The 23,448-nt window shown below is 59.9% G+C and overlaps 1 protein-coding gene across 9 annotated transcripts in view; it reads right to left on the bottom strand.

Moving 5' to 3' along the window:
- Grm4 (glutamate metabotropic receptor 4) overlaps window positions 1–23,448 on the bottom strand; it is a 105,983-nt gene that overhangs the window by 5,433 nt on the left and 77,102 nt on the right. For 6 of the 9 annotated variants that reach the window (XM_047558491.1, XM_047558492.1, XM_047558493.1 and 3 more), the window contains 5 exons: window positions 22,876–23,016; window positions 10,739–10,939; window positions 10,376–10,512; window positions 6,556–7,491; window positions 438–684 (listed from right to left, as the gene is read on the bottom strand). In XM_047558491.1, the coding sequence (XP_047414447.1) occupies window positions 438–684; window positions 6,556–7,491; window positions 10,376–10,512; window positions 10,739–10,939; window positions 22,876–23,016 (1,662 nt within the window). The remainder of the gene's footprint in view (window positions 1–437; window positions 685–6,555; window positions 7,492–10,375; window positions 10,513–10,738; window positions 10,940–22,875; window positions 23,017–23,448) is intronic. The other 3 variants (XM_047558494.1, XM_047558495.1, XM_047558497.1) reach the window with 3 other exon arrangements.

Here is a 23,448-nt window from a genome sequence, read left to right as displayed (position 1 = left end):
GTTACAGCTGCTCTGGCACCAGAGCCCCTCCCAGGTTACCAAACGGCCAGTGGTAGGGACCCCTGAGACAACCCGTCCTCCCCGAGGGGCTGGAAGGGCACAGGCTGAGACGTGGACCCGGGACAGGGAAATTTCGGGATCTCACACCCCACATTACCAGATGCCTCCATGGCCTCTTGCAAGACCAAGGCAGAAGGGTGTGGGCAGTGCAGGGTTTGGGGAGACTCGGGCTCTCTCGAGGCCACCAGGAGGGAGCGGGACAGAACCGGCTCTAACTTGGTGCCCAAGCTCTCCCTGAGCTCCCTCTGGAGTGCTGCTCACCTGTGGCCCGGGGGTTCTCCAGGTGTCCCCCAGAGACCAGCAGCAAGGGGGCGTGGCTGGGAGTGCAACTCCCCAGAAGGGGCGGGGCGGGCCCGAGGGGCGGGGCCAGCACTCACCCGGGGCCTCCAGGTTCTCGCAGAGCTCTGACTTGGCCTCCCCGTTGGGACGGAAGTTGCCCTTCTGCGTGAACTTGTTGGACATGGTGGCGGCGGTGACGACGGCTTTGAGGCTGCGCTTGCGCTTGGGCACGTTCTGCTCCGGGTGGAAGAGGATGATGTAGACCTTGGGCATGTAGAGCATTCCCAGGGACACCGAGGCGCTCAGACTCACCGAGACCGTCAGCGTGGTCGTCTGGATGTACAACTGCAGGTGGCCGGTTGGCGGCGTCAGAGCCAGCTCCGCCCAGACCTCATGGGCCCCGACCCTGCCCAGAACCCACCCCGAGACTGCGTCTGCTGGCTTCAGGCAGCTGGGAGTCATGTATGGAACTGGCACTTTGGACCAGAGTTCCTGGATGCAAATCGCAGCTCCAGCTGTGATCCTGGACAAGGCATGTCCTTGTGCCTGGGTTTCCTCATGTGCGGTATGGGACACCATAATCACAGCACTCACCCCATAGGGCTGCTGGGAGAACCACCTGAGCTAATGCTAAGAGCGTGGGAACGCTGTCTGGCACCGGGAACGCCACGCCAGCGTCTGCCGTGGCTGTATTCTAGCTGGGGGGACATCCTTGAAGGGGCCTCTCATGGGACCACAGCTGACCTTCTCAGCAGTGGTCCCCCACACAGGGCCAAGGGTGAGAGGAGCACACGTTGGTACCTTGAAATGACTCCCAGTGGCCGTGCCACCACCCTCAGACCAGCCCCTCGTTCAGTGACTGTCTTCCTCCCGATGAGCCAGCCTGTGCAGAGCCGGCCCTTGGCATGGGACCCACAGTACCGGGCGCAATACAGCAGTGGCAGCACAGTCAAAGCTCATTTCACGCTCGTGCGCCAGCGCTAACGGTGACAGATGTTTAGTAAAATGAAAGCCCATTAATCTAGGTGTCGGATAATCCATTCTTCAATAGTGGTGCTTTCTAGGCAGGGCCCCGCAATCCCCTCTGCCCCCACCTGGGGCTTCCTCACTCACCCTTCCCTCCAGGGCCTGCAGGCCTTGCCTGCCTTTCTGGCCTCCCTCAGCCAGGGTGGGGCCAGGGAAGACCAAAGCTTTGAAGCTGTGCCTCCCAGGTCAGGGTGGGGAGGAGCCCAAAACGCCCCGCCCTCCCATCAGATGGGCCCCTAAGGGGATGGCTGATGTGCTGCCTCCTCCAGGAAGGCTTCCCTGACCCCTCAGTGACATCCTTCACGTGTACCCAGACCAGCAGTGCAGGCCACAGCTCTGGACTGGCTTCCTGAGGTCATGGGCCCTGGCCCCATCGGTGGCCCCCCTGAAGTAGGGGCCAGATGTCCCATTGTTATACTCCTCCCTGTGTCCTGCCCCAGCCTCACAAGTGCCTAATGACGCTGGAGCAGAAGGCCTGAATTCCCAGCCACTAGTCCCTGGAAGTTCTAGGGTCTGAGAGACGAGTCCATCCTTTCCAGACCTCAGTTTTTCCATCTGTGCACTGGGGTGATAGCCCCTACCCAAACTATGATGTTACCCAAGCACAAATGGCAAGGCCACATGGAACCTGCTTTCAGTGGTTACAGGTGCTGAACTGAAACAGGTGAGACCTTCAGGCATGGCACACAGCCACCACGCTCCCAAGCCCAGGAGAGGGCAGTCCTCAAAGCTCCACCTCCAAGCTGGCGCAGCCCAGATAGATCCAAGTTCCATCAGGGAGGCTGCAGGTGTGGAGAGGCTGTTCCATTGTTCTGGACAAAGTCATAGGCCCAGGGGAAATTAGTCTGTCCCCCAGTAAGCACGTGCCCCCCGACACAGACAGGCCCATCCAAGTCCTCACACACCACCTGTGCTCACTCACACACACAGCTCCTCTCCCAGCAGGACAGGCAGTGGGCGGGGTGTCCTGGGGGACAGGTTCCCGAGTAGCATCACAGACCCTTGGAGCACAGGATGGCAGGAGAACTGGCTTGTCATCTGGGTCTTTGCCTCCAGACTGGGCGGTCTCCCTTATTGAATTAGAGGTTCCCCGACGGCAGGGGAACCCTGAACGCCGAGGGTTCTTGGGCACAGGTGGTGCGTTCCAGGCCAGGTAACTATCTTACATCCTCGCCTGCACCTTGCTGATGCGACGATGGCTTGCACCTGGGCCCGTATGGCGTTGGGATCGAGGCCTCTCTGGGCAGAGTGACCCCTGCAGTGAACATGCTCTGTGTTAGAGGTCAGGGGCTGGGTTCCAGGTGCCACTTTGTCCTGGCCCATAGTGGGTGCTGGGCAAGTCCCCTCCCCTCTCAGGACACAGCAGTCCCCACCTTAACAGGCAGATTTGACGTCATGGGGACTGTTGCTAGGAAGGGCCCACAAGTGGTTTTAAATGCCCTGCTGCCGCCATCTTGAATTCTGAATCATTTCTGCACAAAGGGCCCTGAAAACGGTGGCGCTAACCCCGAGCCTGTCATAGTCCTCGGCACTGCTGTTTTCCAGCACAAGAGCTTTTCTGAAGACAAAACACAGGAAGGGCACAAACTGACCAAACTAGAGCGAAGGCACCCTCTAACCTGCTGGGCCGCAGCATGAGCCCTGGAGGCTCCATTAGCCACCCCCAAACTGTGCACAGCAGAAGGGCTGCCCTCCCCCAGTTCCACTCCTGGCCCAGATCCCTGGAGCCCCGCCTCTGGCTCCCGCACCGTTTCCCGCATCCCTGTGAGAGGTGCACATGGTCGCCAGGAGGCAATGGTCCCAAGAACCAGCAGCCACCCCCTAGGGGCTGCACCCGGGCACCAGGAGGGTCCTAGGGCAGGCAGAATGAGAGGCGACCACTGGAGGGCGGTGACCTCACCCTCTCCCATGGCTCATCTCCCGCCCTGCTTCCAGTGGGCCACGTCCCGGTCACACTCCACCTTCCATGAGGAGCCCTGCCTGAGCCTCACCAGACACCGGCTCCCAGAGTGAAGGAGGTTGTCCACACTGGGCTTGATGGAGGACAGGGGCACAGAAAGCAGCAGCCACCTGTGTGGATCCTAGCAGCCTGGTGGGCACAGGGTGTGAGGGGCTGGGCGCTGGGTGAGGGGCTGAGCTCTGCCTCTCTCTGCTTCTTCCCAGGCCGCCCCCCGGAACACAGATTCTCAGAATCTGTACAGACCAGATAGTGAACGCCCCCACACCCTGGTTGGCCTTCGTGGCCACCTCCTGCCCAAACCTGGCTGAGCAGTCCCCCACGCAGTGGAGAAAGCCCGCTCAGGACGGCTCGGCCGCGTAATGCCACGGCGCTGCCGCGTTCAGCCCTGGAAATCCAGGCTAATGCTGGGAAATCCATCCGCCTGCTCAGCAGAGCGGCACAGACAGCTCTACTCCGAGCCAGCGCCTGCACTCCGGGACAAGCACAGCTCACAGGCACCCCTGGGCACACACGAAGCTCCTCACACACCCCTGTATACACGAGCACACCTGAACTCACAGGTGCACACTCGTTCCTCATTCAGCACACTCCACACAGATGCACCCAAACACACCTGTGCACAGTCCTCCCGCATGCACTCGCTAATGCCTACACCCACACGCCTGCACACTGTGTAAATACACACTCCATCTGCACACCCGTATACACACCAGCTGCTAGGAACCCCTCGGCACAGACTGTCCACACACACCTCTGTAGCCATGCCACAACTCCTGAGGACCGCCCACCCCCACTGACCTATGTACACAAGGCTATGCTCACTGGTGGCCACACCTGCAGCTTGCACTGGGACATTTTCTAGCTCTGGTGCAAGTGACACAGCCCAGAGGCTGCCGGAGCCTCTAAGAAGCCTGGGGTCTGAACCCACGGGACTTCAAAGCGCATCTCCACCACTGTGCCATCCAGAGGCTCAGAGAGGGAGAGGGCGGGTACCGCAGCCCACACCCGCAAGGACAGAGCTGGGCGGTCCAGCCTGCTGCATGGCCTGGAGCAAGTCTCTGTCCCGCTCTGGGTCTGTGAAGGGATCATCCTGGGCTCCTTTCACATCAGTGCTGAGGCAGCCTCCTGAGGAAGACAGCAGAGGCAGGTGGGGAGGGAGGCTAGGCGGGGAGGCCAGGCCCACCACCTGGAGGTGAGGGGTCCTGATACTTAGGATGACAGGAACCCCACTGGGGAGGGGGTGCAGTAGGCAGCCGGAGGGGATCCAGGTGGAGAAAGGGGCTTACCCACCAGGCTGCTCCCTGCCAGCCACAGACCTGGCTTGTCTAGGGGACAGGAAGGGTCCGCTCGGGGTTGCCCAGGATGATTCTCAAGCTGCCAGCCTCCTGGTGGGTGGGACCACCTACCCAGCCAGCTCCACAGGCCTGGTGGGCACATGGGGCCTCTGCCTACACCTGCCCTTAGCAAGGAGGGCCTCCCGCAGTGGGGGCCACAGACCTGGATCCCGCCGTGAGCTGGGGAGGTAGCAATTTGGCTCAGGCATGGGGTTGGAAGCCAGGCCTGGCCTCAGACCTCAGGCCACTCCCTGCAGCCCCAAAGTCTGTCTTGGAGCCCTCCAGTCCCCAGACCCACCACTGGAAGACACACTACAGGCTTGTCTGAGCCAAGTCCAAGGGATTCAGGGTGAAGGACGCAGCTCCTGGTAGGTTGGCACCTACCAGGGCAGGTGAAAGCGTCCAGAGCTGCAGTGCAGGGGCAGCGGGGGTTGGGGTTGGGACGGTCCTGAGTTAGACAGAGATCAAGTGTTGTGCCATCTACTGGCTGTGTGATCTTGGGCAAGTCACTTTACCTCTCTGTGCCTGTGTCCTCATGATGGTGATACTTACTCTTGCTGGCTGCTCTAGGGCCTGGTGGCCGTTAAGTTTAGTTTCTGGCACAAGACAGGCACCCTATCCATGGCAGTTTTGCAGCTGCCTCTCTAAAGGCCAGGGATCCCCAGGACTTAGCCCTGAGTCCCCAGCTTTAAATACTACTCCCCAGGTATGTGCCCACTGACCCTCACCTCCCTCCCCACAGCTGACGTGACAGCTACACTTGGACATCTGTGGGTGTCCCAAATTCAGCATGTCCAAAGGACCTCAACTCCTGCCCCTCAGCCTCCTTCACCTCCCCTCTCAGTCCACTGGAACTCCTTCCTCCGCGTCACTCAGACCAGAACCCAGACTCCCTGGGCTCCTCAGGCGCAGTCCTTCAGAGGCCGACGGCCCGTCTCCAGACACCCAGACTCCCCTGCTTCTCACCACCTCTGCTGCCAGCACTCCTGTCCCCATCACAACAGTGACCTCCTCCAGCCCCCTGCTCCTGCCTCACCTGGTGCAGGGCTCAATGCAGCCAGCGGTTCCTCCCAACCCTGCTCCAGGTGCGCCCTCCCCGCGGGGCCCTCGTCTTGCTCACACAGGAGCTGGGTCCCCCCATGGTCCCTGGGTCTTGCACCATGTGCCCCCATCACTTCTCTGACCTTGTCCCTCACCCTCCCTGCGTCCCCGGCTCCCACTTCTTAGAGTGTGTGCACTGCTTCTGCACTCACTGTGTCCCACGATTGTGACAGCACCTGGGAGGACTTCGGGGAAGGACCATGGTCCCAACCTATGATGACAAAGCCAGCCAGGGAGGCCAGTTGGCTTGCCCAGAGCCCACAGTTAGACCAGAGCCCAGGTCGGGAGCCTGGATCCACCATGATGCCTGGCCTCGGCGACTCCCAGCCACTCCCAACCCTCAGGATGACGCGCCTTCCCCAGTTACCCAGGCAGTGCTCACAGGACCCTCGGGTGTGCCAACCTTGGGCCAGGCAAACAGTCCTCAGCTGGCACTGCCAGGGCCCAGACTCCTGCACCACAGGGCAGCTTGGGGCCAGCTAGAGGGGACACGAATCCCTGAGACATCTCACCTCCAAGACCCACAGGAATCATGTGCGAGGTGGATGGAGGGAGAAGGGAGCAGCAGGCCCAGAGAAGACAGGGCTGGTCACAGAGGGAAGGGAGGGAAGGGTCTAGAAAGAAGGCAGAAGGGGGTGCAGCACCCCAGGCTGATGGAGCGGAGGGCCAGGCAGGCATGGAGGGAGGGGAAGGGAAGGGGGAGAGAGGAGGAAAACCTAGAACCAGGGGAAGAGGGCAGCAGGAGGCACGAGCGAGCAGGGGCAGCCTCCCCCAGCCCCCAGCCCCCACACGCACCTTGTCTGCGGACTGCGAGGTGCCAAAGAAGATGGGGATGAAGGCCAGCCAGACGATGCAGGTGGTGTACATGGTGAAGCCGATGGGCTTGGCCTCGTTGAAGGTCTCGGGCACGCCGCGCGTCTTGATGGCGTACACGGTGCACGTGACCATGAGCAGCATGCTGTAGCCCAGCAGGCAGATGAGCGACAGGTCCGAGATGTCGCACTTGAGCACACCCCTGGCGAAGCGGGGGTCGAGCGTCCGCTGGTCCTGGAAGTCCACCACCGAGTGGGAGGGGTCCACCACAAACCACACGCAGATGCCCAGCAGCTGCAGGGAGATGAGGCTGAAGGTGATGGCCAGCTGCGAGGCGGGGCTGATGAACCGCGGGGCGCTGACCGACCGCTTGCCCTGCTCGAAGATGCGGTAGATGCGGTTGGTCTTGGTGAGCAGGGCGGCGTAGCTGATGCTCATGCCGAGCCCCAGGAAGATTCGGCGCAGGGAGCAGGTGCCCAGGTCCGGCTCGGCGATCATCAGGAAGGTGGTGGCGTAGCACAGGAAGATGCCCGCCAGCAGCACGTAGCTCAGCTCGCGGCCCGAGGCCTTGACGATGGGCGTGTCATTGTAGCGCACGAAGGTGACCACCACGAACAGCGTGGCGGCGATGCCCACCACGGCCAGGAAGAGGGGCAGCACCGCCCAGGGCGAGTCCCACTCCAGCTTGATGATGGGGATGGGCCGGCAGCCCGTGCGGTTCTCTGTGGGCCTCATGTCGTAGGGACACGTCTTGCAGGTGTAGCGGTCCACCTGGTATTGGTAGCCTGTGCAGGGCTCGCAGTGCCAGCAGCAGGGCATGCCCTTCACTGTCTTCTTCCGCTCGCCCGGCTGGCAGGGCAGGCTGCAGATGGAGCGGGGCAGCTGCTGCCCACTCCCCGGCCAGTGCATCCGCTCTGTCTGGCAATGACAGCACCGCAGAGCGGACCTCAGGACAGGCCACCCAGCGCCCCACCCACCCCACGGAGGGTGCCCCACACCTACATCAGTCAGTTAGTTGGCAGTGCAGCTGCCTGGATCCCACCGGAACTTACTGGATCTGACAGCTGGATTTACACAAGCTCCGGGCGGGACTCAGACACTACTGACCTAGGGGATATCCCTCCCGCGTGATTCCAAAACTCCTATGGGGAAACTGAGCCCAGAGAGCAGCAGTGACCAACGAGTGTCACGCAGAGCCTCGACAGCAGGGCAGAGAACTCAGGATCCTGATTCCCAGCACCCTAGGCTTTGCCAGCAGCAGCAGCACCTTCCAGGAGCTTGTGGGAAATGCACGTTTCAGCCCCACCCCAGGCCTCCTAACCTGGCATCTGGGTTCCAGCAGGACCCCTGCCCCTTGACTGGGGCGCACATCAGGGCAGAAGGTGCGCTGCCCCGTAGCTCAGCCTGTGGAGCCCCTGCCGCGCGGCAGAGGGAGTGTGCTGAGCAGGAGGAACCAAGATCTCATCAGAGGACACGGAACTGCGCCCAGGGGTTAGCATTTCTTTACATCCTGCTCTAAATGAGCACCACTCACATTCCACGTCTCTGGAGAGAAAACGCTGGGAGCAAAGAAGTCCCAAGAGTGTTGTCACACCCTACTGAATGTGCTACAACGTTCTGGAACGTAGGCAAGCGGCCCCACAGAGCGGCCCGCACTGGGCGGAAGGAGGCTGACTGCGCAGGAGCCTGGTCCACGGAGAAGCAGCCGTGGGAGGAGCTACTTCCCAGGGCAGCCCAGCTGGCCCGGCGCTGCATTGTGCCGGGGGCTCCTTCCCAGAGAAATGTCACCAGCTGTTTGAGGGCTGCCCGGAGGGTTTCCGAGTGGAGAAAAGCAGCAGGGTTGGGTGGCAGGGAAGCCACAGCCAGCCTCATGGCAAGTGGGAAGAAAATCTCAATAAGAAGTTTGTTCCCTGGCTCTGGGCATTATAAAATGTGTCATCCTAGCAGCCAGAGGGACAGCAGTGACCAGCACAGCAGCCCCGTAGGCATGAAGAGCCCTCTAATCCCTGCTCACTGGAGCTCCCCTCAGGGGAAGACCTTCCTCCCAGCTCATAGGATGATGGTGGACGCTCTGGAAAACTCTGGCTCCAGGGGAAAGGGTAGCAAAGGTGGTCGAGTCCTACAATCACGTTCTGTGGCTGGGGGGCTTTGCACCCCAGAGTAAGACCTTGGACTCTGGGGCCTTCGTTTTCCCATCTGACCCAGTGGTAGCAGGTAGGGTGGCACCTTGCCCTTGTTACTTAAGAGGACTCCATGGGGGTCATCATGGGGTAATTTCAACATTTCATGAAAATACCAGCCCTGGGGGGACAGGACTTGGCATTTATTGCTCTGGTTGGGTGGCAAGATAACAACACTGGGCAGTGAGGCTCAGGCACTATAACGAGTATAACGAGAGGCCCTCACTCAGGCCCTGCAGGAAGACAGTGCCAGGTAGCAGACACCTCCCCCTCGGCTCCCAGAGGGCCCACAGCGCAGCCCAAGCAAAGCCACTCAAGGAGAAAGCAGGCCGGGCCCAGGCCAGCCCATCAGCTCCACCACCTCACCACCATCCCGGCTGCACGCAAGCGGGGAACGGAGAACCAGGAGGGCATCATGGGCTGCACCGGGCTGGGCCCTGGAGATGGTCAGGCTGAGAGGAGGGGCCTTGTACTCTGGGAGGAGTCCAGAGCCACCCCCACACACCTACCTCCGCCTTCAGCTACCAACCTGGTCAATGGGGACAATGACAGTGCCTACCTCAGAGCTGCCATCTGTGCAGGGAGGCACCATGCTCAGAACAACAGTGGTGCTCACAAAACCCCGCTGCACCCACGGAGACACACCTCCACGGCCTTGCTCAGGGCCGCCTTGCCCAGGTGCCCACCCACCCTGCTCCACCTCTGCTCACATCCCAGGAGCCTCCCTACAGGAAGGGGCTCTGTTCCTGTCCTGCTGTGTGGCCTGCTGTGTGGCCAGCTTTTTTGCCTTTCCAAGGCTGGTTTTCCTGACACGTCTCCTCTGGCCTAGAAGGGACTACATGAAGCTTTGACGGGCCAGGGGCTCCCAGCTGGAAAAGAGTGTCACAGAAGGAGACAGGGGGACACGATGAAGCTCTCCCAGCATCCTGAAGAAAGGGCTGAGGCCGGGTTAGGACCCAGTCTCCTGAGTCTGGCCCTTTAAGATGTCACACTGTGCCCACCAGAGCACAGCTCACTCCTTCACCCTTGCAGAGCAGAGACAGAGTCCACGGGGTGTCCCTAAGGAAGGAACTGCAGGCACTTTCTCTTCCCAGATGCATTTCTATTTCACAGGTAAGGACTAGAGGGAAAGAGGGCTAGAGGGAAAGCCACTGCATCCCTGGGACATTCTGTGAGCTGGGAACGTGTGACTAGGAGCGCCCAGAAAAAATGACTGCTTGAGGGGATGGGGACTCACTCCCTGGCCAAGTCAATGCCAGAAACCCAGCGCCCCTCCTGTGCCCCTGCCTTGAGGCCATCTCTGTCCAGCCGCAACCTTCCCCCATGCTCCCCTGCCACCAAGCCTCTGGCCATTTCGGTTCATGTGAATCTGCCTGTCCAGGACCCCTGATCCCCCTTGGGTAGCAGGCTGGAACACCCAGACTGTGGGAGAGGACTGAGCCCAGAAAGGGCAGCAGAACTCCAGGTACCCTGTTCTGTTTTGGGGTGCAGGTCCAGGCGGGGCCCTGGGAAGGAGGCCCGGCTTGGCAGCCGTGGTCCCACATCGGGGTTATTCAACTGCACTTGTTCTCCTTGGTCCCCACCCACAGGCTGGAATGGCCTGAGCCCTGCAGCTCACTTACTCTGAGGTGCAGGTGGTCAGTCCAGGAGCCGATGACCTTGTACTCGGCAGAGCCGTTGCGCAGTTGGTACTGGTAGATGTCATAGCGCCCAGGCGCGTCTCCGTTCTCGTTGAAGGTCACGGGGTTTCCCGCGATGCCTGGGGGTGGGGTGTCTTGCTGAGCCTCTACGCAGAGGCAGGAGGGGTCACGGACTCGGGCAGACATCTCTGGGAGGCCCTGCCCACCAGGGAGCACCCCAGGGTCCCGCCTCTGGGAGGCGTCTGAAGAGGCTCCCATTTCCAACCCGCGGAGCCCCAGGATGCCTGCCCCGACTCCACGGCCCAGGACACCCAGCGTCGAGCAGCGCTTGCACCAGGGCCCCACCTGAGAAGTTGACGTTCCGGATGTACTTGAGCAGCTGGGTGCCGTCCACGGGGTCCATGCGGGGGCAGAGCCCCACGCGACCCGGGCACAGGTCCCGGTGCATGGCGTGCAGCGCGTGGCCCATGGCGTAGACCGCGTCGATCACAAACTGCACCTTCCCCTCCTGCTCGTAGGCCGAGTCCTGCCCGATGCGCTCCCGATCTGTAAGGAGACACCGGGCGCCGTGAGCCCCCATGGCCGCCCCCATCCTCGCAGTTGTCCAGCAGGAACCAGAGCTGCCCGCTGGGGCCGGGAGGGGTGGCCAGCCAGTCCAGGCACACCAGGTGCGCTCAGCCCCCACCCCACCCCCCACCCCCGGGCTGGCCCTGCAGAGGCGCCGAGGAGAGGAGAGGCTCCACTCTTCCGCCACTGCACCAAGGACACCTGGGGTTCCAAGACCCTGGAACAGCCAGGGCAGCCCCTTGTCACCGGCCACCCCGTGGCTGTGGAGCAGCTGCACCTCTCAGACCTGGGAACAGCCAGGGCAGGACTGCCTGTCATGAGGGTAGCAGTGCCCCTAAAGCAGCTCACCATGGACAGCGGCTCCAGCCAGAGCATGCCAAGCTCCCCTAGGCTATGGTGGGGAAACTGAGGTCCAGGGAGACCGAGAGTTTGGTCTCCTGGCGCCCTCAGTGGCTTCCAGTCACTCCGAACACCGGAAGTCACCATTACCCCAGGCCACTCCTTCCCCACCTCAGTAACAACCTGCCCCTAGTAGCCAGGGTGGGAGAACTTGACTCCTCACTGTGACTCCCTCACTGTCACCTGCCACGGTCCCCTGGGGCCTCAGAGCTCTGGCCTCCCAGCCTTGGTGCCCACCCAAACTCTGCTCTGTGACTGTGTGAAGCTCTGGGCTGCCAGAGGCCTCAGCGTCCTTGTCAGTAGAAAGGGGATCATAACTGCCCCAACGAGGGTGAGGCTGCAGAGGGGCAAGTCACAGAAACGCTGGGCGCAGAGTGGGTGACCATGTCCTGCTTGTGTGCAAGCGGTCAGAAGGGAGGCTGCTGAGGTGGCCGCAGGGGTCCCTGGGCTGGAGCAGCCCAGGAAGACTTCCTGGAGAAGGAGGCGGTTCCGGCAGGGGCCCTGCATAACAGCGATAATAAACAACTCCCACTTCCAACTCCTAATGAGCACCAGCCATGTGCCAGGCCTGTGCTGAGTCTCCACAGGCTTTAACTCATCGAATCCTCACAACAATGAATTGAGTCATTGATCCATTGTAGAGATGGAGAAACTGAGGCTCAGAAAAGCTGAGCAACACTGCAGGACCTTGCAGAGCATGATCTGGACTCAGGCACTGCTACACCAGACAGGAAGGGTGGGCAGGCAAGTGGGGAGAGGAGGAGAGGAAGGCTGGGGTCCCCAAGGAGAGCACACGGGGGCAGGAAGACAAGAGAGGATGGACAGAGCCCTGGAGAAGCCTGGCTTCACTCCCAAGGCCACAGCCTCTGCACACGGTACGGCTCACAGCCTCCTCTCAGGGACAGGAGAAGGAAATTGACCTTCATAAGCCCCCCTCCCAGACTCCCACGGGGGGACCAGGTTGGGTTGCGTTGGCAGAAGTCACTGTGTCCATCCCCTGCCTTGGACATCTGGGAGGCAGACCCGGATGCTGGGCATCTTGCTGCCTCGCCCTGGCAGCTACCCCACCTGACTGGGCTGTGGCATGTCACCCTTTGGCTAGCCTGATCACTCCGCTTAACCTGCCGGCCAGGAGCCCACACCAGGCTCAGCCAAGCTCAGGCTAGATATTCGCAGATTGCCAAGTGGATGTTAGAAATCGCGGAATGGCACCAGTACTCCCAGCTCCCCGGGACTGAGACAGGAAGACGGAAAGTACAAGGCCAGCCTGAGCGACCCAGCAAGGCCTGTCTCAAAAGAAAAACATAAAAAGGCTGGGGGTGCGGCTCAGCTGGTCGAGCACCCCTGGGTTCCACTTCCCATTCTGCACAAAATAAACAGACACATAAATCAATCATGGCATCACCACGCTAGGGAGGCAGGGTCCTCTGTTCCCCCGACATTGTGCGCATGAGGAAACTCAGCCTGGAGAGGGAAGCCCAGGTCACACGGCCGGGAGCTGGGCCTCTGGCGACTGGGCAAGGGCTCCCAGCTTCCGGACCCCACCCTGCCTCCCCTGGGACCGCCTCTGACCTAGGCCCCTCGTCTGATGTGATGCTTCTCGCTTTGCAGCGCTGTTTCTAGGTCAAGCACGAACAGAAGGGACGACATGAAACAAACCCTCCAGCCTCACATCCTGCCTTTCGTCAAGGCCTCTGATCACAAGGTTCTGAGAGCCGGAGGGAAAGAGAGGGGCAATCCTGTGCCCAAAGGGCAGGGCCACCTGGAAAGCAGTGCCTGGAGCCAGGGCCGCTCCGTGGCCCAGGTCTGACCCCCAGGCCTGGCACTCGGCTCCTCTGCATCTCCCACCACACGCGACTCAGCTGGAAGAGAGATCAATAATTAAGCAGGGACAGAGCGGAGCCTGTGTCCACTGCAGGCAGAAGGCAGCACTCTCCAAAGGCCAGGGACACCTCAGGTGACAGGCTGACTGCCCCTCTGGGGAGACGCAGTTCCCCCACTAAGCTGGCCGTAGGCTCTCCTCCCTCCTCAGAGGGCCCTGCTGAAGCATCCATTCCTGGGTCCCTCCAAGTGCTCTTTCTGGGCTCACAGAGCCACCAGGGTGCTGCTGAAGGGTGGACATCCCATAGGGACATCCTTGCCAAGGAAGTGCTCCCCCACCTGGGTGGCTCCTCAGAAAGGGCTCCAGGGTCCTTCGGGCCCTCAGCAGCCTGGTGCCTGCCCTCCTGATGGTCCAACCCATTGTTTTAGTGCCTGCCAGGGACTCTGGAGACTTCTCCACACCTGCCCACCTTGACCTGACTTTGTCTCAAGGCTTAGCCTGGCCACATGAGACAACCCGGTGAGTGAGTGCCCTGCGAAGGGACACCAAGCCATGAGCATGCCCTGCTCTCTCTCTCTCTCTCTCTCTCTCTCAATCCAATGTTAGCCCTGGACTCCAGGCCCAGGGCCCCCCACCTGCACCGTATAGGACAACAGTGTCAGGCTACAGCGCACTCCCAGGGGTGGGGATTTGAACCCAAATCTCTTGACTCCAAAAGAGTCTCCATATCCTGAACAGGCCCCTTCCCCAGGAGTCCAGGCCTGCTCCCAACTGTCTGGCCAGGAGTCAGCAGGGGTGAAATACGACCCATCGGCAGGTCCAGAGATGGTAGGCAGCAGTGGAGGGAAGGAGCCCAGAACACTCTCTCCCATGGATGGATGGGGTCCTGGGGCCTGGACCCTCAGCTCTGGGATCCAGCAAGACACGCATGTCTGAGAGCTATTGAAGGAGATAAATTCCAGACACATGGCGGTGGTGACAGCAGCAACAGTTTGAAGATGTCCTAATTGTGTCCCGGGGCACAGTGAGGCAGAGATGCGTTTGGCTCCGCCACGGGTGACAGCGAGCAGGGAACCATTGGGGAGGATTTTCTCCGTCAAACCCTGGAGCTGTGGTTACTACGGTGACTGCAGCCTTTGTCTGCAGGTTGTAAATTGTAATTGAAATGAGTTTTCAAGGTTGAAATAATCAGAGTCCTCCCGTCTCCCCCTCACCTCTCCACAGCTCCCCCAGCCTGGCGTCTGCTTGTGTACACATGCACAGACCAAGCAGCTGCCTTGCGCCAGGTACACAAAACAACCACACAGACACACGTCTGCACATCTACGCATGCACAGTAGCAAATGTGCAAACCTGCACACAGTTACAGAAGTCCATACACACAACATGGCCACACACAGGCATCCCTACACACACATGCAACGCGCACACAGCAGCACGCTTGACCCAGCCCAATACAAACGGGGTCATCCAGCTGCCCAATAGCTTAGGCTGGGCAGCCCCTCAGCTGGTCCTGACGAGAACGACAGGGAGGTGTCTTATTCAGGAAGAGATGACAGATGCACTAATGAGGAGAGGGAGGTAAGATGGGCCAGGAAGGTGGCGGTCAGTCCCGCTGGGGACCTCCAAGAGACTGTACAGAGGGCACCTGGGGTCGCCCCATCTGGTCAGTCTCAGGCTGGGAATGCCCCCGGGGCATTAAGTCCACTGGCACTTAATGGTGGTGAGCGCTGGGGGCCTGGGGACAGTGGCCAGGGTCTGACAGCATCTGCATAAACACACATATGTTCCCGAGTGAGAACAAATGTAGATGATGTACATGCCACGCACGTCCACACGTGTGAAGCTGCACTTACATACAAATAAACAAACACAAACACCAGTTTCTGTCCCTTGAGCAAACTTTCAGAGAGCAGGTTCAGAGGGTCCCGGGATGTGTGGGGGAGAGTAAGCGCAGCTGGCCCAGGGACCAGCTATGTGACCATGGCCAAGTAGCATGGTCTCCTGAAGCCTCCGTCCCCTCCAAGGACGTTAGGCTGCACTCAGCCTAACACTGGCCTTGGGGGATTGCTGGCACTGAACGACATGAGGAAGTGGCCCCCTAGAACCACACCTTGGCACAGGTGGCCTCCAGCTTCCCCGTCCGCCCAACACTCCCCTGCCGCCTGCCTCCCATCGTGGCTCCCCCACCCCCGGCCTGCGCGGCTGGCACAGGCTGGCTTTAGTGCTGAACCCACACAGGTTGACATGAGATGGCACGGATGCCCAGTGCCCACGGACCAGGCCTCCAGGTCAGCTGAGTGGTCCCCCCTGACACACCAGGGCATTCTGAGGGCCCTCCAGTCCTGCCCGAGGCCACGATCACCGTCACCTGATCCTGCCCAGAATTCCTAGAAGTCCCCAGCCAGGGCTCCCCTGCCAGTCACCCTCCTGCTCTCAGTAACACCATGGTTTCCGCGGGTCCCTCCCTTTGACACCAGCCAGCCATCTGCTTTCCAGCCTGGGGTATCTCCAAGCTATTCAGCCCTGTCTCCTTTATCCCCGGCTCTGTACCCCCAAACTCAGCCTCAGCTCTATACCTACTCCTTCCTGTCCCAGAGGATGCTGCACCCCGGTGTTTGGGGGGACAGCTGGAACACAGAGGGTCACTGTCTCAGGCATGAGGAAGCCAAAGCTCAGGGAGCTGAATTGATATACCCGGTGGAGCCCCGTCCCCGGCCCTCTCCGGGTTCATCGTCACACCCCCAGAGAGCTGTGGGGCGGAGCGGGCACTCATCAACCTCGAGCTGCTGCAGGTTCCTTTAGGATTTAAACGCCTCTGGCAGACTCCCACAAATAGGACCCCGGATGGCTTCCGAAGCTGAAGTCCCAACTCGGACAGTGACTTCCAAATGATCACTTCAGCAAAGAAGTGGTGACTTTGGAGTTGAGAGAAGTCACTTCTGGATGCCAACAAAATGAAAATGAAAAGTTTAAGGATCCTCATGAAACACCCAAGTCCCTGAAGAGTCTAACCTCAAGAATACGTCCCTAGATGCCCACAGACCCCAGTTGGAGAAACAGGACATAAGCACCCTGGAACCAGCTGGAACCCCCTCTGTCCACCTCTGGCTGGGTTTGGCGAGTCCCCCAGCATCTCTGAGCATCAGTGTCCTTGTCTATGACCTGGGGCCACCAGGTCATACCTATGTCAGAGGCCACACCTGACACCCACCCAGGCCAGTGCCCAGGAAAGATGGTCCCCAGCCCCACCCTGATTCTGAGACCTCTCATCTGCCTCAGCCCCAGAGCCTCTCCGCACAGGACGCCCCAGGCAGCGGCAGCCCCGCCCATCACTCAGCCAGCATCTCTGTCCCCGGGCACCAACTGCGCAGCGATTCCTCCGCTTACACCAACACTCTCCACCGGCCGAGCCCTCCCAGACCTGTCCCTCTCCCACGCTGCGTCAGTTCACTGGCAGCGATTTCTCTGCTCCATTTTCTCCTGACCAGCTCTGGAGTTTGCATCCACCTCTCCAAGGACACTGAGCCCACGGAGATCACTGAGGACCCCAAATGGCCGAGTCCAATGGGCCAGCCCCAGTCCTCCCCTGGCTCAGCTCCTGGACAGCACGCATCAGAGGGTGGCACCCCTCCCTGATGCTCCCTGCACTTCCGGAACGCCACACTCAGGTTCCCGCTGTCCCCTGCTTCTCCAGCCCTGTCCCCCACATTCCCATGTCCAGGCTCCTAACAGTGCTCCTTCCTGGGTGCTCCCGACAGATCCCGCTGTGCTCTGACACCTCCCCACAGGTCCGAGGCCAAGTTCCCAACCTGCTCCTCCTCCCACGGCTCATTTCAGGCACACAGTGACCACTCCATCTCCATGCTGGGCCGGGACCTGGGACCCCTTGACTTCCTATCTTTCTCTCCCCTTACATTCTTCAGCAAACTCCACGCAACCCTGCCTCGGGCCCCAGCACCTCCCACCTGGGTCACAGCGCCAGTGTCCTCACTGTCTTCCCCTCTGTCCTTGAGCCCCACCTGCTCCCCAGGCAGCAGCCAGGGCGAGCAACTGGAATATAAACCAGGGCCCTCCATCCTCGCAAACCCGGCAGCGCTTGTCTCATCCTGCCCAAGAAACGAAGTCCTTACAAACTGCCCACACGGCCTTCCTGATTCTCCCCACCTCTCTGACCTACCGTGCCCACTGTTGCTCTGCTCCCGTCACATGTCCTTCCTCACTGCTCCCCAGACTTGCTGAGCATGAGCCCACCTCGGGGCCTTGGCACGTGCTGTCTGTCCTCTGCCTGGCGTGCTCGCTCCTGGATTTCCACGCCTCGTCCTTCCACTGCCTCCTTGTCTTCGCAAGACCTTTTCAGCGAGACCTTCTGACTTGAAGGTGCAATGTGCCTGGCCTCAGCACTCCGTTTCCCTCCCAGCTTCCTGCTCTGCCTTCTCGTCCTCATGGACAGGCCTGCCCTGGAGCCCACGACACTGACTGCCGGACCACCCACCCTCAGACACCCTGTCTGCAAGGCCAGGTTATTTGCAGGGCAGGGTAGTGGGTGGCGCTCCAAGGCAGGCCTGTCCCCTTGACAGAGCCTAGCGTAGGCTGGGCACACGGTCAGCCTCTTCATCAATGCTGGCTGGTCTCCTGGGTGAACACAGGAGAAGGAGCACCAAGGGGCAGGGCCAGCATCCCTCTCCCCACCATGTGGCTAAAGGTTCAAGTGACTGCAAGTTCTTCAAATAGTGCTCAGTGGGTGCACAGTAGTGCTCCCAAATGTTGGGCTCCCTTCCTGTCCCCAGGAGGGAGGCTCCCTTGGTTCCTCTGGAGATGTGAAGCTGGGAAGATTCTGCAGAGGAATCTGGAGTGGCCTGGAGTTGGGACACCAGCTGGCCTGAGACAGGAGACCTCTGGAGCCAGATAGCTCTGGGTTCAAATCCCAGCTCTGCTGCTTACTACCTGGGGCAAGTCCTTAACCTCTTGGTGCCTTAGTTTACTCATCTGCAAAATGGGTTGTTGTAAAGATAAACTGCAAAACCCTACCATGGAGCATGAGAATTAGTAAGTGCTATGTAAATATTAGCTGTTCTTATTCTTCCATTGTCATCATTGTTGTTATTGTGGCTGTTAGCACAGGCGGGTGGCTGGCATCTCCTGCACATCCCCAGCCATCCTGCGCTGCCCGCCCTCTCCCAGCTCCCCGCCCTGGGAGCAGCCGGCAGTAGATTTTTCCTGTCTCCTCATAAACTGTGCCTTCCTCCGCTCAGCCATCACCTGGCTGGCAGTGCTGTCAAAAAGACGGATGCCACATCTGCCTTGTTTATGACTTTAATTCCCAAACCCTGCTCTGCGGGCTCCCAGGGAGGGGCTGGGAGAGGAGGGAGGCAGGCGCTGCCCTCCCACGGGCTCCACAGCTGCAGAGCCGCCCCTCAGGCGACCCCGCTCTCGCGCAGCTGTGGGTGGTTCAGGGGCGAGCACCCCTGCAGAGCAGCACCCCTCTCTCTGAGAAGCCACAGGCAAGGGAGCACCCTGTGGGGACGTGGTCCTGAAGGTGCTGGGCAGGGGTGACAGAATTCTTGTTACCAAAGGGGCAACCAAGGCCGCATGGCTAGTAAGTGGCAGCACCAGGATTCACAGCCAGGTCTGGCCCAGTTCACACACCGTGGCACCTGCAGCTCCTCCTAAGCTTTCTCCAGTCCCGTGGCCCGTCCCCTACAGCCGTGGGCAGGCTAAGGTACCGGGACCCCGTGGCCTCCGGGAGTGTCCTGTACCACTCAGTGAGGGGCAGCGGCTCACAAACCCCAGCTCCCAACGCCCGGTGGGAGGATGGGGCTCGCTCCCCTGCATCCCCGATCCCCAGGGGGGTGAGCCCAGGTGTTCCCAGCAGTAACCTGCTCGATGTCACGGTTACTGCTGCCTCCTCTGCTCGCTCCTGGGATCCCTTCCCAAATAAATGGCTTCTCCTTGAAGCCTGTCCCAGGGGCAGCGCTGGAAGCAGCCCTGCAGGATGGACAGAGTCTCCCCGAGCGTCAGCCTGCAGGATGAGACAGGCCTTCCCTCCCTCTCAGAAGGTCACCAGGCCCATCTGTGGACAGAGGTGAGAAGGGAGGATTTGGCAGAGCGAAGGAGGAGCGCAGGAATGGCACCCACTCCCTCTGGGACCGAGCAGGCAGAGGCAGACTGTGGACCCTGCGGGCACCAAGAAGGCAGAGTGGCCAACGCAAAGGGGACACGGGGGCCGGGAGAGGGTCTGCAGGAGCCGCACTGTGCACCTGGTGGGGCGGTGGGGAACCCCAGGGGTCAGGAACTCCAGGCCTGGAGTAGAGCAGAGGAAGGCAGAGAAGGGAGGCGGAGCGACCAGGCGGGAGGGCAGGGGCCCTGAGAATCCGCCAACTTCCCAGCAAGTAACACTCACGAGTTGCCTCAGTTTCCTCCTCTGTAAAACGCGTGCCACTCCCATAACAGCCCGGGAGGCACAGTCCCTCCTCCAGGTTCCCAGAGCAGACAGACGGGCTACTGAATGACCCACCTGCCTGTCTAGATTCAGTTCCCCCACCGCCTGTCTATATGGACAACCCCTCCGTCAGCACCTGCCAAGCACAGCGTGCCAGCCAGCCTCTTTACAGGCTTTATCCTCACAACCGCCCACAGGGATGGGAGGTGATGTCCCTGTTCTACAGACTCACATCTGGGACACAGAGAAGCTCAATAACTTGCCCAAGGTCACACAGCAGGGAGAAGACAGGGCTGGATCTGGACTCAGGATAGGGTCCTTCCCCTGCCCCTCCTCCCACGTCCCAAACCAGCACCAGGGTACCTCCTGTCCTCCTCTTCCAGCTCACCCCTGGGCAGGGTCATGGGGCACCAGCTCCCAGTGGCACAGGTCCCGCACACATTCCCAACAGCTCCCTGACCCTCACTTCCCCCAGAGATGGGCAGGCTCTCTGTGTGCAATGTGGCCACACCAGGACCTGCACAGCCTAAGTTCCACATGCAGCAGGAAGGATTCAGGTCAGCTGTCAGGTGCTGGCCACCCGCCCTTGTCCTCCTGTGTCTCCACCCCTCTGCAGCACCCTTGGGGCCTGGGGCGGCTCTGTCCTCCCTCCACCTCTCAGCTCTCCTCTGAGTCAGAGAATCCCCAATTTTCTGCACAGGAGAACCACCTGGGGTTCCTCTGAAGAAAAACCCTGCTGTTGAGATGCACCCAGTACAAATTAAATCAGAATGTTCAGGGTAGAAGTCAGGGGTCCGTTGTTTTAAAAGGTCCCCAGTTGATGCAATGTAGAAAAGGCTTGGGGACCACTGCTCCAGCCCTGAATACACATTAAAATCACCTAGGGAGCTTAAAAAAGAGAATACCCGCAGCCCAGGCCTGCCCCAGGTTCTGGTTCAGTTGGCCTGGGCGTGGGGCCCTGTGCAGTTTAAAAGCTCCCCAGGCAATTTTGAAGCACAGCCAGGCTTGAGAGCTACCATTTTACAGTTCAGCAAGTACCTCCATTAATGTTCCCTTCCTTCCAGAGACACCCCTGGGCTGGCTCGCCATCAACCCCATTTCTCAGATGAGCAAGCAATGGCCCAAGAGGGTCACAGAGCTTGCTGTGGGCTCATGACAAAACCGTGCTCTTCAGAAACCAGCTCGGGTGCTCCTTCCCCTACCTGTTCTGATGGTCGGCCTCAGCACCTCCCTGCTGGGCGGCTACAAAGGGTTCCAAACCTGACCCAGGTCTGCCTGGAGCTGACAGGGGCCTCCTCCCTTCCGTTCCCCCCACACACGAGAAGGTGACTTCAGCAGGGGTCAGGAGGCCCCACTGCCAGACTCCCCATCCCATTCCCATCTCCAAATGAGCTCTGATGACCTAGGAGGGGGGCCTGTACAATTTTTCACCCCATTGGAAGCACTTTGAAAATAAAAGGGGATGTTCTCAGTAATGACAGCAGGAGAACAGGAGGGAACAGGAGTGGTCACGCTGCCCCTGAGGGCTCAGTCTCCATTATCTGGGCATGCTTGTACCTCTTAAGCCTCTATTGTGATTACTGCCTGATTAAGGCATTCACTGTGCAGCCTTGGGTAGGACACTTGGCCTCTCTGACTCTCCATGCTGCATCTCAATCTGAGTATTGTAAGGGTTCTTAAGAGTTGCTGTGAGGGTCAAATGACCCAATGTCTTTAAAGCATCTAGACATAGTAGATGCATAAGAAACAGAGATGCTTATGATCATTGGTTTACTCAGGAACAAGGAAGCCTCCAGGTTAGACCCATACACACACTCACACATCCCTTCTGGCTCAGAACACACACAGGTGTGCACACACACACACTGCCAGTCAGCCACTCCGCACCCACATTCGCTCTGTAGATAGACAAGGTGAGCCTGACTGGGTCCCCACGGGATCCCCACCTGGTCCGGAGGCTATGAGCCCCTTGGGCTGCAGCCACCAGGGGGCAGCACACTCTCCACCTGACTACCCATCCACCTCATCTGGCTCCCTCCTCCCCTGGCCTTGGTCGAGAAGCATCTGTCAAAGATTCCAAGAATGTCCCTGGCCCACCCAAGCCTCTGCCCAAGCTGCATGGTCAGTCTGGAAGGACAAAGGATGGAATCCTCATCCTCACTTGGGTACCGCTCAGGCTGAGAGGCACCCAGAGTCCCCCCCTCCCCAGCACTGAGGGGGCCTACTGCAGAGCTGCCCATACCCAGAGGGCACATGCACCCACACCCAAATGCACCCACAGTGAACAGCAAGCTTGCTACTTTAAGTGCTGAAGGCCTAGAGTTCAGGCCTGGGTTCAAGTCCTGCTCTACCATCTCCCATCTTTGGGAATTCAGGTCCCTTTACTTACCTCGTCTGGGACTCCCTTTTCCCATCCAAAAAATGACCATCATTGCCCCCTTGGGGTACAGTTCTTTCTTTTTTTCAGGCCTCAGATGTCTCCTCTGCAAGAGGGCTTCCCAGGCCATTTTAAAGATGCAGTTTCCCTCCCTCTGCAGCTTCCCATTCTTTTTCTTATCTGTTTTGCTTTTCCTGCACATTTCCCTTCTGACATATTCTATCATTTATTTATCTTGTTTATCATCTGCCTCTTCATTAGAATAAAAATTCCAGGAGAATTTTGACTCTTCCGTTCTCTACTATATCCATATGCTTAACACAAGGCCAGGTCATCCTGGGAGTCAAACTGGTGTTTATTGAAAGACTGAGAGAAGCCCAAGGGGTTAGAGTGTTTTCTGTAGGGTCCAGATCACTGCCTGCCAGGACTGGACACAAGGCCCGTGGGATCAGTTCAGTCCCACCCGACTATAGAGAAGTGCAGATGAAACCCAAAGCAGAGGCCGGATGGTGCCCCTGTCGAGATTTAGGAGCTCCTCTGACCCTTGGTCCGCTGAGGACACAGTGGTTTCCTCAGACCTAAGCCCTCCACAGCACCCTAACCTGGTTGTGGCTCCGCCTTCAGGCCCTGCCCCTGGGCTCCCAACTCCGCCCCCAGCTTCTCCCTCTTCTCCACACCTGCCACCTCCCGCCAGGAGACTGAGACTTACCCATCACTCCGCACCCTGGGGGTACCTGCTCTTGGACCCCCTTGACTCTTTCCCGCCAGGCTTCTCCCGGCAATTCCCGGGGGCTCAGGGCCCCGCCCTCTGGCCCCTCCCCGGCCCCGCCCAGCAAGCCCCGCCCCCGCAGGCCCCACCCCGGGCACGTGCTCACTGGTGCACTTCTTGACGTGGCTTCCCTTCTTGAGCGCATGGCGGCTCAGCTTGCAATGGAAGTTGTCCTCCCAGAACTCCGCAAACCAGATGTTGCGCCGGTTGTTGTCCAGCGTGCGGCTGGAGAAGTAGCGGTCGAAGCCTAGCAGGGAATGGAGGCGTCAGGGCCTGGTGCCCCGCTCTCCCCCGTGTGCCCCAGACTTAGAGATGGCCCAGGCCAAGGGAAGGAGGGAAGGGCACATCCTCTGATTCAGGGCCCAGCCGTCAAAGCAAAACGGGGAACATTTCATTTCATTCAAAATGAAAAGAGCTGGATTAAGTCCCAGGGGAAGCATGTGTAATCTACGCTGCTGCTTTTATGGGGGCGAAGCACACTGATGAGGACGCTTCTGCAGCCCGGAACCACCAAAATGCTAACAGCAGGCCTCGGAGAAGGAGCCGGCTGGGGGTCCTGAGATGAGGCCAGAGAGGCGGGTGGGGATGGCCAGCCTGCGAGCTACTGAAGAGGTGCCCTGGCTAGAGAAGGGAGGGTTCACCCAGGGCACATGGCAAGGCCAGGACCTAGATCTTCCCC

Source organism: Sciurus carolinensis, chromosome 7 (assembly GCF_902686445.1).
Source record: "Sciurus carolinensis chromosome 7, mSciCar1.2, whole genome shotgun sequence".
Taxonomy (NCBI): Eukaryota; Metazoa; Chordata; class Mammalia; order Rodentia; family Sciuridae; genus Sciurus; species Sciurus carolinensis.
The sequence above is the reverse complement of the archived record's forward strand: the minus strand, read 5'-3'. Positions and strand labels throughout refer to the sequence as shown.